The following is a 14,474-nucleotide window of genomic DNA, read 5'->3' on the forward strand; positions in this document are numbered from 1 at the left end:
TGTAAAATATATAGAATGAGGAAAGTACAGTCTCATTGGTTAAAAAAACTGTGTAGGTTTGTGTATCTTTACATCCATCCATTCATCTATCCGTCCACACGCCTATTTTAAAAAGGTCCAGAAGACGTTAAAGTTTTAATTTATTTGCTTATTTGTGTTTTTAATTTTTTTTTTGCAATGCACTGTGCTGTTGTAATAGTTAAAGGATTCTTTAAAAAGGAAAATAGATGCAATTGTATCGTATGATTATTTTAAAACAGAATAGAGGGTCTGTGCGGCAGAGCTATTGATAATTACATAAGTATTCACAAGAGGATCACCATCGATTTTTAGAGTTCCCTCATTTATTCCGGTAATTTCTACGTATGGGGGTCACTAGATATGTTCTGTACTCACATGGTTGCTCTGCCGTCTTTTGTAGAGGCGTTTAGAAGTCCCATATTTCGACATGGAACAGATAAGAATGGATTCAGCTTGGGTTTCAGTAAAAACATGCGACAAGTTTTTGGTGATGAAAAGAAGTACTGGTTGCTACCCGTTTTTTCAAGGTACTTTGTGGTGAAAATATTCAGGTTTGAAACCAGTGAAAGTAATCTGACAGAAGAATTGTAATCCTGCATAGGAATTCCTGTTCTTTAAAGAATTATTTTATGATTCACTATTACATGGATGGTCAGTTAAGGCATCGTTTCCCTAAGCATGCCGTGTGGAAGCCAGTGTCTGATATACATGTTTTGTCTGTAAGATAACTGTGGTCTGCTCTCAAACATCCCATTGTGACAGTTTCACTCTATTGTTTTGTTTACTGCTCAGTTGTAAATTTTAATTTTAATTGTAGTCTAGGTGATGGCTGCTCCTTTCCGACTTGCCTTGTTAATCAGGATCCTGAGCAAGCATCTACTCCTGCGGGATTGAATTCGACATCGAAAAAGTAATCCCATATTTTTTTCTATTTTACTTTCAAATAACATATCTTATCCTCCTATGCCCTTTGGCTATATATTTCTTTGAAAAAATTAGGAACATAAGATAATTTACTATAATGGTTCCCACTTGGAGTGAGGGGGAGAGGAAAGTGCGGTTGGGGAATGGGCCATGGAGAGCTTCAGTTATACTTGTGCAAGTGTTGTTACTCTGGTGGTGGGTAAACAGGTGTTAATTCTCTATACATTTTGGTTGACTGATATTTTAAATGTGATGCATAAAAGGAAAGAATATTAAATCCAAATTAGCTCCTCTAGTGATCAGGTGAGCAGACAGTAAACATGCCCTCTGACCCTCCAGGTCCTTGTTATAAAGAGATCAGAAGAATGTCCCTGAATTAGGCTTTGGAGATCAAATGGAATCCCCAATGCCTGCTTGATAGTGCACCATATTCCTTTTTTTATTATTATGAACTATTTTTGCTAACATATATTATTTGCCCCAGGGTTACAGGTCTGTGAATCATCAGGCTTACACACTTCATAGCACTCACCATATCACATACCCTCCCCAATGTTCATAACCCAACCACCCTCTCCACCCCCCACACTCCCAGCAACCCTCACTCTGTTTTGTAAGATTAAGAGTCTTTTATGGTTTGTCTCCCTCCCAATCCCATCTTGTTTCATTTTTTCCTTCCCTACCTCCCAGACCCCCCACTCTGCCTCTCAAATTCCTCATATCAGGGCTATCATATGATAATTGTCTTTCTCTGATTGACTTATTTCGCTCAGCATAATACCCTCTAGTTCCATCCATGTCATTGCAAATGGCACAATTTCATTTCTTTTGATGGCTGCATAGTATTCCATCGTGTATATATACCACATCTTCTTTATCCATTCATCTGTTGATGGACATCTAGGTTCTTTCCATAGTTTGACTATTGTGGACGTTGCTATTATAAACATTCGGGTGCACGTGCCCTTTTGGATCACTACATTTGTATCTTTAGGGTGAATACCCAGTAGTGCGATTGCTAGGTCACAGGGTAGCTCTAATTTCAACTTTTTGAGGAACTTCCATGCTGTTTTCCAGAGTGGCTGCACCAGCTTGCATTCCCACCAACAGTGTAGAAGTGTTCCCCTTTCTCCGTATCCTCTCCAACATCTGTTGTTTCCTGACTGGTTAATTTTAGCCATTGTGACTGGTGTGAGGTGGTATCTCACTGTGGTTTTGATTTGTATTTCCCTGATGCCGAGTGATGTGGAGCACTTTTTCATGTGTCTGTTGGCCATCTGGATGTCTTCTTTGCAGAAATGTCTGTTCATGTCCTCTGCCCATTTCTTGATTGGATTATTTGTTCTTTGGGTGTTAAGTTTGATCAGTTCTTTATGGATTTTAGATACTAGACCTTTATCTGATATGTCATTTGCAAATATCTTCCCCGTTCTGTCAGTTGTCTTTTGGTTTTGTTGACTGTTTCTTTGCTGTGCGAAAGCTTTTGATCTTGGTGAAGTCCCAATAGTTCATTTTTGCCCTTGCTTCCCTTGCCTTTGGTGATGTTTCTAGGAAGAAGTTGCTGCAGCTGAGGTCGAAGAGGTTGCTGCCTGTGTTCTCCTCAAGGATTTTGGTGGATTCCTGTCTCACAATGAGGTCTTTCATCCATTTTGAGTCTATTTTTATGTGTGGTGTAAGGAAATGGTCCAGTTTCATTCTTCTGCATGTGGCTGTCCAATTTTCCCAACACCATTTGTTGAAGAGACTGTCTTTTTTCCATTGGACATTCTTTCCTGCTTTGTCAAAGATTAGTTGACCATAGAGTTGAGGGTCTATTTCTGGGCTCTCTATTCTGTTCCATTGATCTATGTGTCTGTTTTTGTGCCAGTGCCGTACTGTCCTGATGATGACAGCTTTGTAATAGAGCTTGAAGTCTGGAATTGTGATGCTGCCAACTTTGGCTTTCTTTTTCAACATTCCTCTGGCTATTCAGTTTCTTTTCTGGTTCCATATAAATTTTGGGATTATTTATTCCATTTCTTTGAAACAAATTGATGGTATTTTGATAGAGATTGCATTAAATGTGTAGATTGCTCTAGGTAGCATAGACATTTTCACAATATTTGTTCTTCCAATCCATGAGCATGGAACGTTTTTCCATTTCTTTTTATCTTTGTTTCATGAGTACCTTATAGTTTTCTGAGTACAGATTTTTTGCCTCTTTGGTTAGGTTTATTCCCAGGTATCTTATGGTTTTGGGTGCAATTGTAAATGGGATTGACTCCTTAATTTCTTTTTCTTCTGTCTTGCTGTTGGTATAAAGAAATGCAACTTATTTCTGTGCATTGATTTTATATCCTGATACTTTACTGAATTTCTGTACAAGTTCTAGCAGTTTTGGTGTGGAGTCTTTTGGCTTTTCCACATAAAGTATCATATCATCTGCAAGGAGTGAGAGTTTGCCTTCTTTGCTGATTCAGATGCCTTTTATTTCTTTTTGTTGTCTGATTGCTGAGGCTAGGACTTCTAGTACTATGTTGAATAGCAGTGGTGATATTGGACATCCCTGCTGTGTTCCTGATCTTAGGGGAAAAGCTCTCAGTTTTTCCCCAGTAAGAATGATACTCACTGTGGGTTTTTCATAGATGGTTTTGATGATATTGAGGTATGTTCCCTCTATCCCTATACTTTGAAGAGTTTTGATCAAGAAAGGATGCTGTACTTCATCAAATGCCTTTTTAGCATCTATTGAGAGTATCAGATGGTTCTTGTTCTTTGTTTTATTAATGTATTGTATCACATTGATTGATTTGCAGATGTTGAATCAACCTTGCAGCCCAGGAATAAATCCCACTTGGTTGTGGTGAATAATCCTTTTAATGTACTGTTGAATCCTATTGGCTAGTATTTTGGTGAGAATTTTCACATCTGTGTTCATCAAGGATATTGGTCTGTAATTCTCCTTTTTGATGGGGTCTTTGTCTGGTTTTGGAATCAAGGTGATGCTGGCCTCATAAAATGAGTTTGGAAGTTTTCCTTCCATTTCTATTTTTTGGAACAGTTTCAGGAGAATAGGTATTAATACTTCTTTAAATGTTTGGTAGAATTTCCCTGGGAAGCTGTCTGGCCCTGGCCTCTTGTTTGTTGGGAGATTTTTAATGACTGCTTCAATCTCCTTACTAGTTATGGGTCTGTTCAGGTTTTCTATTTCCTCCTGGTTCAGTTTTACTAGTTTGTACGCTTTTAGGAATGCATCCGTTTCTTCCAGATTGTCAAATTTGCTGGCATATAGTTTCTCATGATATGTTCTTATAATTGTTTGTATTTTTTTGCTGTTGGTTGTGATCTCTCCTCTTTCATTCATGATTTTATTTATTTGGGACCTTTCTCTTTTCTTTTTGATAAGTCTCACCGGGGGTTATCAATCTTACTAAATCTTTCAAAGAACCAGCTCCTAGTTTTGTTGATCTGTTCTACTGTTCTTTTGGTCTCTATTTCATTGATTTCTGCTCAAAATTTTATTATTTCTGTTCTCCTGCTGGAACTTTCTGTTCTTTCTCCAGTTCCTTTAGGTGTAGGGTTAGGTTGTATACTTGAGACCTTTCTTGTATCGCTATATACTTTTCTCTCAGGACTGCCTTTGCTGTGTCCCACAGATTTTGAACAGTTGTGTTTTCATTATCATTTGTTTCTACGATTTTTTTCAATTCTTCTTTAATTTCCTGGTTGACCCATTCATTCTTTAGTAGGATGCTCTTTAGCCTCCATGTATTTGGGTTCTTTCCAAATTTCCTCTAGTGATTGAGTTCTAGCTTCAGAGCATTGTGATCTGAAAATATGCAGGGAATGATCCCAATCTGTTGGTACTGGTTGAGACCTGATTTGTGACCCAGGATGTGATCTATTCTGGAAAATGTTCCTTGTGCACTAGAGAAGAATGTGTATTCTGTTGCTTTGGGATGGAATGTCCTGAATATATCTGTGATGTCCATCTGGTCCAGTGTGTCATTTAAGAGTACACTGTATTCTTAATGCTTGTTCAAAACCTGTAGACATTATCTGAGTCATGTCAGTGGAAAGAAAAGGGAAGGAGTCTTGGAAATTTAGTGTCTGGAGACTTTTGCCATTGCTTGAAGTCTCTTCTGGTTCTAGTTTGCCACGAATTTGAGGAAGACCTCAAAATTTGATTCTGACTTTGGTACTAACTAGCTAAAGGCAAAACTACTTAAACTTTTAATGTTATGTATGAATTTGAAACACTAGTTTTTACATGTTTAAGACTGATTTATTTGAATAAGGCAATACCTCTGATTTTGAAATGAAAGCTGATAGCAAGAGCATAACCATAATATCATTCTTAGTTTAATTTTAGAGATTTTCTTAGTTGGGAATGCCATGTACGTAACACCTGTACCCACACTCCTCCCATCTCTTGTGGCTTTCTTATTGATCACAGTACTTCCTGTGGGGGAGCCCATCATGACCCCAGAATTTTTCTTGAGTCACTGACCCTGGTAGCCATTCCAAAACATTTTAAATTGTCACCAGATGAAGCCTATTGGCCACCCCATTCCTAGGCTGACCTTTGTACAGACCAGACTCTACAAGTTAATGAGGAGGCCAATCTGATGTGATTTATGGGGTCATTCAAAAGCACCAGAGTCTCAGTGAGGTGTGCCCTCTGAATTTTGGCTCTCTTGACCATTCAAGGATTAGGGGTTTTTCTTATATCTTGATGCAGAAAAATCTCCTGTTAATAGATTATTTAGAATGTTTTCACTTTTATAAAGTTTGCTAGTACTCTTCAGTCCTATTTTTTGCCTTTTAAGTGGTTTTTGTAGTTCAAGGAGGTTTGGGTCTCTGAGATAGTTGTCCTCCTTCTATTACGTGTACTGCAGGCTTTGGGAGAAATCCTAGTTCTCACACCGTTGCCCGGTTTAGATGATCTTGTAACAACTATGGGCTCCTCTTCCCTTTCCTTTAAATTTTGGGATTGGATTTTGACAGCTAAAGTATCTTTTATGTAATTCTATAATTTTCCCTGATTAGCCCACGTCAAATTAGGAGGGCAGGTGATGATCTCTCCCCTGTACTCCAGAGTTTTATGTCTGTCTACTCAACATTCGCACTTAAATATCTAAAAGTCATCTCCCACTGAACAGGAGCAAAGTACAACTCCTGATTGTCAGACGTCGACACCCTCCCCTTTAGCTCAAATCTCTTTCTTCTCCCTTCTTCCGTATGGCAGTATTAGTGACCCTCAGTCTCCCAGGTGCTCAGGCCAGGAACTGTGGAGTCATCCTAGATTCTTCTTTCATTTACCTTGCATTTACTCCATTTACCAATCCTTTCGTGTGCCCCTTCAAAATATGCCAGTAATCCCAGTACCTTCTTAACACCTTCAGACTGCTTTCTGGTCTGAGCCATCATTTCTCACATGGATTATTTTTATGCCTTCCTTACCAATGTTTCTGATTCCATGTTTGCCTTCTAGCCTGTTCTCCATTAAGAATCAGACTGTGTCACTCTCGTGCTCAGAACCCTCCACTGGCTTCCCATCTTAACCAGAGTAAAAGTGAATGCATGTCCTTACCTTGTCTGGTCTAATCTGACCCCAGTGTTTCTCTGATGTCATCCCTTGCCACTTTCCCATCACTCACAATCCTTGGACACGCAGATCTTGTTGGTCCTCAGGTATACCAGGCCTGTCCCTTAGTTAGTGCCTTTGTACTTGCCAATTCTTCTCCCTCACCATTTTTCCTCCATGTATCTGAATGCTCTGTGACCTTTTCTTATTTCTAGCTCGGGTGTAACTTCACAATAGAGACCATCTTTGAAAACTCCTTGTAAAATAGCAACCTGCTCCTCCACTTCCCCATACCTCTCTTTTTCTCTTGTCATAGGCTTTTATGTCACCAAACTTATTCTTTATTTGCTATTTACTATTATTCCTTCTCAATTACAATGAAATTTCCATGTGATCAAAGACTATATCCATGGACCTAATCGGTACTCAGTGAATACTGTTGAATGAATGGATCTTTCTGTGCCATTTGTTAGAGTCTTATTAGCAGTAACGAATCTGCAAGGAGTCCCTAAACCAGGACCTAGTTACTATGCTGTACCTGGTCCCTCTCTTGAAGAATAATGAGAGTAAAAGTTTTTTTTTTTCATGTATATAGGAGACATGCTTTTTATTTTTAAAGATTTGCCTCCCAAATTTCAATAAGGGGATGTTAAAGTTGCACAAAATTGAAATATTTTCTAATTTTAAGTATGAGGTAATTATTAAGGAACAAAAGCTTATCCTTTCAAAAATATAGTATAGTCAAACTCATGTATGTGGAATTATTCTTGGAAGAATTTCAAGTATTTTTTTTCTTTTGAACATTATTGTGATTACTATTTCAGAGTATTCTAAAACTACACGTACAGTTTCTATGCCAATATTTTTTTTCTATCTAAGTGAAATGTTATTTTCATGTATATTTTTTCATGCCATTCAATGTCGATATGTAGCATGTCTACTTAAATTTTAAAACTTACGTTCTTCTTTTAAGGCTCTTTATGCCCCAAATTAAATGTCACATTTGTAAGACCTGATGATGTCAGATGTTTTCAACATTTCTGCAAGATAGTGCTCAAATTTGTTGTTTCAGTTTCAAAGATGAAGGATAGAGAATTCTTTGTTCAAGACTAGTTAGTCCACTTTAGAAACACTAGAACAATTTTTCTCAAACTTGTCTTTCCACCATTACCTTCATATATTTTTTTCCATATCCATATACCACTTACAAACCCTTATATTTTTATTTAATGTATTTAGTTAAATTGAAACTGAAGCTAATTTTTATCTTTTTTAAAGAACAATAGTTCTTTTTAAGATTTTTTAAAAAATTTATTTGAGAGAGAGAGAGTGATAGAGCATGAGAGGGGAGAAGGTCAGAGGGAGAAGCAGACTCCCCATGGAGCTGGGAGCCCGATAAGGGACTCGATCCTGGGACTCTGGGACCATGACCCGAGCCAAAGGCAGTTGCTTAACCAACTGAGCCATGCAGGCGCCCTGAAGCTAATTTTTAAATCAAACATTATATCACTATCATAAATGAAAACTGGTATAATTTGCCATAAATAGAATATAGCTTAAAAAATAAAATTGATGATAAAATACTTTTAAATTCTAACTAGATTCCCTCACCTGCTAGAGTAAGAGGCAGAAGCCTGTTCTCTGTTTTAAAAATGGAGACTTGCCAAAGTTAAAGATTGTCAACTTAATGTATTCAGAAGAATGAAAAGAGAATGGAAGGAAGAACAGTTTTCTTGTTGTGAGTTAGTGTGAACATGCCTTATTCCCTTTGCCCCAAATTCTCTTGGGAATTGGTTTGAATTCTATACTTTGAGAAACACTGCACTCAATACTATTCAAGAGCTAACATATGATTGTGCTGACTATTATTATTATTCAGTCCTGAAAACCATCCGTTTCCTGCAAAGCCATTGCGAGAATCCCAGAGCCACCTTCTCACTGATTCTCAGTCTTGGACAGAGAGCAGTACAAACCCCGGAAAAGGCAAAGCTGGTAAGGGTGTGCTTACTTGGCTGTTTTAATAGATTTTATTTTTAAAAGGTGAAAGTAGTGCAGAAATTCCATCATATTACCTACAGAATCTTTCTTGCTTTGGAGTTGAACTCCCATGCTAAATGTAGAGTTATCTTTAGGAACTTCTGTTTTTAAAGTACTTGATTAAAGTCTATTAGCTGAAGATCATTTTTGTGAAAGATCTGCATTGCTTTTATCCCAGTTTAAGAAACAAATAGTTACTACTGCCTATGTAATAAAATGATGCAAATATACATATTTAATGGAAAATTGTAATCAACTCAGACAAAAGATTGAAAAATATCTAGTAAAAAAGATCTTAAATTATATGATTCCTTTACTTGAAGATCTCTATCCAGTAAAGTTACTGCATAATTACCATAACTTTAGTTATTTCTTCAAATCCCACTCACATTTCTCTTGTTATTATTGTTAATTTTAATCTTTAATTCGGTCAGTATAGTTTATTTGCAAAGAAAAGGCAAGGCTTTGAAGTTAGACTGAATTTTAGACCCCAATTTGGACACTGAGTCAGTGTGTGATGTTTATAGTAACCTACCCTCTTTTAGATGTAACTAGTTTCCTTCCTTCCTCCTCCCTCCTTCCTTCCTTTCTTCCTTCCTTCCTTTCAACATTTTATTTATTTATTTGAGAGGGAGAGAGCACAAGTGGGGTTGGGGCAGTGAAAGAGAGAGAAGCAGGCTCCCCGCTAAGCAGGGACCCTCCCCCACCCCATGTGGGGGCTCGAACCAGGACTCTGTGTGATCATACTTGCAGGTACATGTGTATATGTGTGGTGTCCCTATAATAAGTGTAAAACCATACATCCATGATTAAGGCACTATTAGCCAGAAAATCTTCCCTTTATTTCTAGTCCTTTCTTCAAACTCTCTTCTAGTGCTGCCTGACTTTGACTCCCTGCACTTTATTTACTTTTTAAAAGATTTTATTTATTTGAGACAGCATGAGAGAGAGAGAGAGAGAGAGAACTCGAGTAGTGAGAAGGGCAAAGGGAAAGGGAGAAGCAGGCTCAGCTGGATACAGGGCTTGATTCGGGGCTTGATCCCTGGACCCTGGAATGAGGACCTGAGCCGAAGGCAGACAGTCAACTGACTGGGCCACCCAGGTGCCCCGGCTCCCTGCCCTTTAAAGTGTTTTTTGTTTTATTTGAAATCTCTTTGTGATTTAGTGATAGTGAAAAATAGTCCTAAGTAAAAATTCTAAAGTCATTAATTGATCTATAGTCACATTCTCCTAAAATACAGGCTTTCTTTAAAGAGTCTTGTTCTCAAGGAATATCCATGCCCTCCGAAGAGCCCCATGGTGTGGGTGTCCATAACTTCGTCTCTCTCGTCACCTTCAAATCTGCCATTCCGTCTTCCAGTCTATGCGAAGGACTAGACATTACCTAAACGAAAATTGATGCCACCTACTAGCCCTTTGAATCTATTAGTTTCCTTGGAGGCAAAGAAGTGATGTATAGTTGGGCGTCAATTTTCGGGGGGTAGAAAGACAATGAGCTCCCTTTCTTTCAGAAGGAATTCATGTTACCTCGTATAGTTCTGCATTAACATAGAAACAATTTCTTAGTTTCTGTGTGCTGCTAATCATTTGGCACGTTAGGTTAATTTTCTGTTACTTGGATGGATGAATTGAGAACTTATTTAAAGTTTAAAGAGTGCTACAAAAGAAGGAAGAGAAACATGAGAAGGGTGAGGTGAGAAAGGACTTAAAGATCAGTTTCACCAGAATGACAGAGGGAAATGTAGAATTAGGAAGAGCACTCTACGATGATGTGAAGGTTGCCAGGTCCAGTGTATCTTTCATGTTTTTGTTCACCCCTCCCACTCCCTTAAGTATATATTTTGTTTATTTATTTGTTTGTTTGTTTATTTAGAGAGAGGCAGAGGAAGTGGCAGAGGGAGAGGGAGAGGGAGAATCCTAAGCAGGTTCCACGCGGATTCCCCACTTGGGGCTCAATCCCAGGACACTGAGATCATGACCTGAGCTGAAATCAAGAGTCCAGTGCTTAACCAACTGAGCCATCCAGGCATCCCCTGTATATATCTTTTTAAAGTGCCTTTTGTGACACTGGTAGTTGCCAACACTGTATCGTGTGTATGTGTGTGTTTCTGTGTGACCGTTTTACAAACCTGTACTATGCACAGGGCACCCTTGGAAGCAATATACTGGGGAGATTCAGGGATGGATAAACAAGTCTCTGCCTTATATTTGTTCAAAAGCAACACCTCCCCCACCCCCACAAACAAAATGCTAATTTTTGTTCTTTCTTGAAGGTATGAGCAATCCTGCATTAACCATGGAGAATGAGACTTAACTCTTCAAACAAAATAAATTCATACTTTATGAAAGTAAGATGTTTTTCCTTTATTGTCATGTTCTATACTTTTAACAGCTTTTCAGTTTTCTCTTAGGGCAAATAGGCTATAAATATTATTATTGATTTTTGAGTGACTGAAATTTTAAGATGTTTTAGTTCACCCTTGAAATCCTATTATTCATGCTGGAGAACTCTGAATGTGGACCTAGCTTTGGGGTTAGCTAGTGTGTAACATTAACTTGACAAATAACAGAAAGAAGTTGATGAACAAAGTTCATTTTTAGAGCAATACACTAAATGGCAAGGATTGTTCCTAAACTATTGAACTTTACATGATGATTTTCTTGTCATATGAAAGGACTTTGCAATTTTTTTTTTGTTTTTTTCTATCCTTTTGATATACAGTAGTTATAATCTTGACCATCTATCAGTAGAATCTCACTGGGTCTAAGTGGTGAAAGATAATTATATCTGTTAGTGCAAACCTCCCTCATCCCTATTTTTGGTTACAGTAGGACCCTGTAGCATGTGTTATCCTTAAAATAACAAGGGTTCCAAATCATTTTCTTTAAGCCATAAATTTTTTTAAACCGGTTGCTCCAAATCAATTTAAAAAATCTTTAAAAGATTATTTACTTATAAGCCTCCAGTCAATACAAAAAGAGCCCCTTTGGAACAAAGCCATAAGCATCCAAACAAGACAAACTGTATGTATTGTTAGCATAAACCCAGTGTAGAGTTGAACAGTAAAGTTATCAAGACAAATCCTTATAAAACTGCAGTCTAAAGAAAGCAAGAAGGGAATCTAAAACAAAGTCTTTTGTGTCAAAGTGCTTCACCAAATCTGCTTTTTTTTTCTTTGTTTTTTAAACTATTTTAATCCCAAAATCTGTTTGTTTTTTAAATTTGTTTCTTTGTTTTGGTTTGGTTTTTATGAGTAGCTATGTGATAACTGCAAAATACTGATCTGGCAATTTGCCAGTTGACTGATGTTTTGGTTTTGGATGACTGTATATGGTGGTGTAGTAGATGAGACTAATCAAAACTATGGCTAGTATAGTGAAAATGTAATCTTAATTTGATAAATAGTGAAGAGAATATTAAATTTCTGAAAGTAATTCTTAAAATGTAACTCTGAATACACAAATCTAAATCACTAATACCACAAATAAACTATTCTGTAGAAATAATTCTATAAAGCATATAAGGTTTCATAGGATTTTTTTTCAGTATTTTGAATCATTAGTTCTAATTACCAATGTTTCTGAGGTCATATGTGTTAAGTATTTTACAACTTTACAGAGTAATATGTGTGTAAGTCACATAGACTTCCCAGTATTTTGACACAAGACCAGTGTGGTTTGATGATCATTATTCTCAATACTTTATACAATACCAGACACATAGTTGGTTCTAAATAACCATTTTGTAAATAAGTGATAGAATAACATAATTAAAATTAAAAATCTCACAGAAACTTGATTTTATTACACATGAATATATGACACTAGTGGTCATAATAACCAAATGGCAGCATGAATCAGCTGTGGTGTAAAAAATTTTGTGATTTTATGATGTAGTGTTTTTCATTCTATTGTCCTAGCCAGTGACATTTAAATGTTTCTTTAAAAAATTGAATTTTCCCAAGGTAGCTACTACTCCAAATAGTTTTTAAAAGTTTCACAAATAGTTTTTTCTGCTTTACCTCTCAGACTTGCAATTCATTTGTTATATTATTAAATATTATAGTAAATAATGTTACCTGATACTGATATGCTTAATTTAATTATATTACTGAATATTTTCATATTCTCTTTTTTCTTTTTGAAGTACATTAGTAAATGACCTGTGGGCCTTTTATAAAATATGAGTTCATCATACTTCGCAGATAGTTATGTACCTAGACCCATAGCAGCACTTTTCTGTAAGTTACATTGTCTTTTCAGCCTTCCCTCCTACTCAAAAAATGCTGTGCTTGTACACACATGAAATTTCAAAATTATTTTCCTAAATCCCTATTCCAACTCAGCTGTCACTCCTAAATTCCTACTGCCCTCGGACACATGCAGAAAGGAACACTTTTGGGGCCTCAAACTGGGAGCATCAGCATCAGCTGGGAGCTCAATAGAAATGTATAATTTTGGACATAGACCTACTGAATCAGAATCTGCATTTTCTGCATTTTAACAAAATCCTCTGGTCTTGTAATATGCACATTATAGTTTGAGAAGCACTGATGTAGGGTTCTGTGTTCAAGAGCATATCTGAGCTCTCTAGCCCAGAAAACAATTTTGAACAAGGAATGTTATTCAACAAACATTGAATGAATTGGTTTAGTTTTTTTGTTTGCTTGTTTTTTGTAGTTAACACAATAGTTTCATGATTTCTGTTTCATTTCAAGGTATCAGTGCTGTGTAGGTGGAAGGAAGAGGCTTCCCACAGGAAGGCACCATTGGCCTGTTGCTCCCATTTCCCTTTGGCGGGATGTGCAGAGTATGAATTGGTTAGTTCTCTCTAAGCTGTTGCATAAAAAACATAACATTTTTTAACCCAATATACAGATTGTTTCAACTAACATGAAATCCTGTTAAATATTAGGAGTAATTAAAGTTTATGAATCAAGGGCAGAAATACCTTCTATCATAAAACCTTGGAATAAAATCATGGGCTAATTTTCACCCAAATATTTGGGTAGTGCAATGTCTCCACATAAAAAGCCCTTTAATCATCTGATTTTCTGATTCAGAAAATAGAGCCTATTAAGATATTGGAAGTTAAAAGATTTCAAATTACAGTATAATGACAGCTTTATTAGTTACCTGGGAGTTGGAGGTAGCATATCAGAATTGTTCATTCCCTCTCTTGTGACTCCAGCCCCAGACTGAGTGAACTATAATGACTATGAATTCATTATAAATTTTAAGTGGCCTACAGTTGAAAATTACCACCATTTTTGTCAGACTTCAGTCTAATTCTAGCCTTTGTTCACTGCTGGAAAAGAAGTATGATCATTGAAGCCTGAACTCACTGATAAGTAACTAGCTAGCAAATTTTTATCACAACTAATACATTACGATTATATCCAAAATATTTTTCATCTCTTCTGATCTTCTTAAATCGAGGGAAGATCTATAAAAACAATTATGAAGATTGATTTATAATGTTCTTTTTTTTTCCAGTCTGGCTTTTTATAAAGTCTCAGTTTTTTTTTTTTAGGTTATTTGTTCTCCTGAACATAGCAAAAATAATGAATTTGTTCACAATTCTTAATGGGCCAATAGATTAATCCTCCATTGGTATCTGTATTATCTCTGTGTCCCGTCATCAGAAGTATGACAGTTAAACTTCATAGTTCTTCAAATACTTAAGGTTAAATTATGCAAATCATTAAAAGAAATCATGTACTTTTAGAAATTTAGTTCAATATGAACTAAATGGTGTGCTGTTTGGAAATTGAATTTAAGGTAAACTAAAGTGGTGTGTTTGTTGATGCCAAAATGTTCGGCTTCAGTAAATATACTAGGAAGCTCTTGTGCCTTGTATGCACTATTTGAAAAAGTTTTCTTTCTTTCTTTCTTTTTTTTTTTTTTTTTGAGTGGAGTGTAAGTT

The 14,474-nt window shown here is 36.6% G+C and overlaps 1 protein-coding gene across 3 annotated transcripts in view; it reads left to right on the forward strand.

The window, feature by feature from the left end:
• Window positions 1-14,474, forward strand: part of ZDHHC2 (zinc finger DHHC-type palmitoyltransferase 2) — a 73,296-nt gene that overhangs the window by 55,964 nt on the left and 2,858 nt on the right. For 2 of the 3 annotated variants that reach the window (XR_004381185.1, XR_004381186.1), the window contains exons 9-13: window positions 422-548; window positions 839-931; window positions 8,391-8,503; window positions 10,822-10,896; window positions 13,267-13,368. Coding sequence is in view for 1 of the 3 variants with exons in the window: in XM_032844954.1 (XP_032700845.1) it covers window positions 422-548; window positions 839-931; window positions 8,391-8,503; window positions 10,822-10,862 (374 nt within the window). In the remaining 2 variants the exon portion in view is untranslated. Of the gene's footprint in view, window positions 1-421; window positions 549-838; window positions 932-8,390; window positions 8,504-10,821; window positions 10,897-13,266; window positions 13,897-14,474 lie in introns of those variants that run through there. The other variant, XM_032844954.1, reaches the window with a different exon arrangement.

Source organism: Lontra canadensis, unplaced genomic scaffold (assembly GCF_010015895.1).
Source record: "Lontra canadensis isolate GAN:19392208 unplaced genomic scaffold, GSC_riverotter_1.0 scaffold159, whole genome shotgun sequence".
NCBI lineage: Eukaryota > Metazoa > Chordata > Mammalia > Carnivora > Mustelidae > Lontra > Lontra canadensis.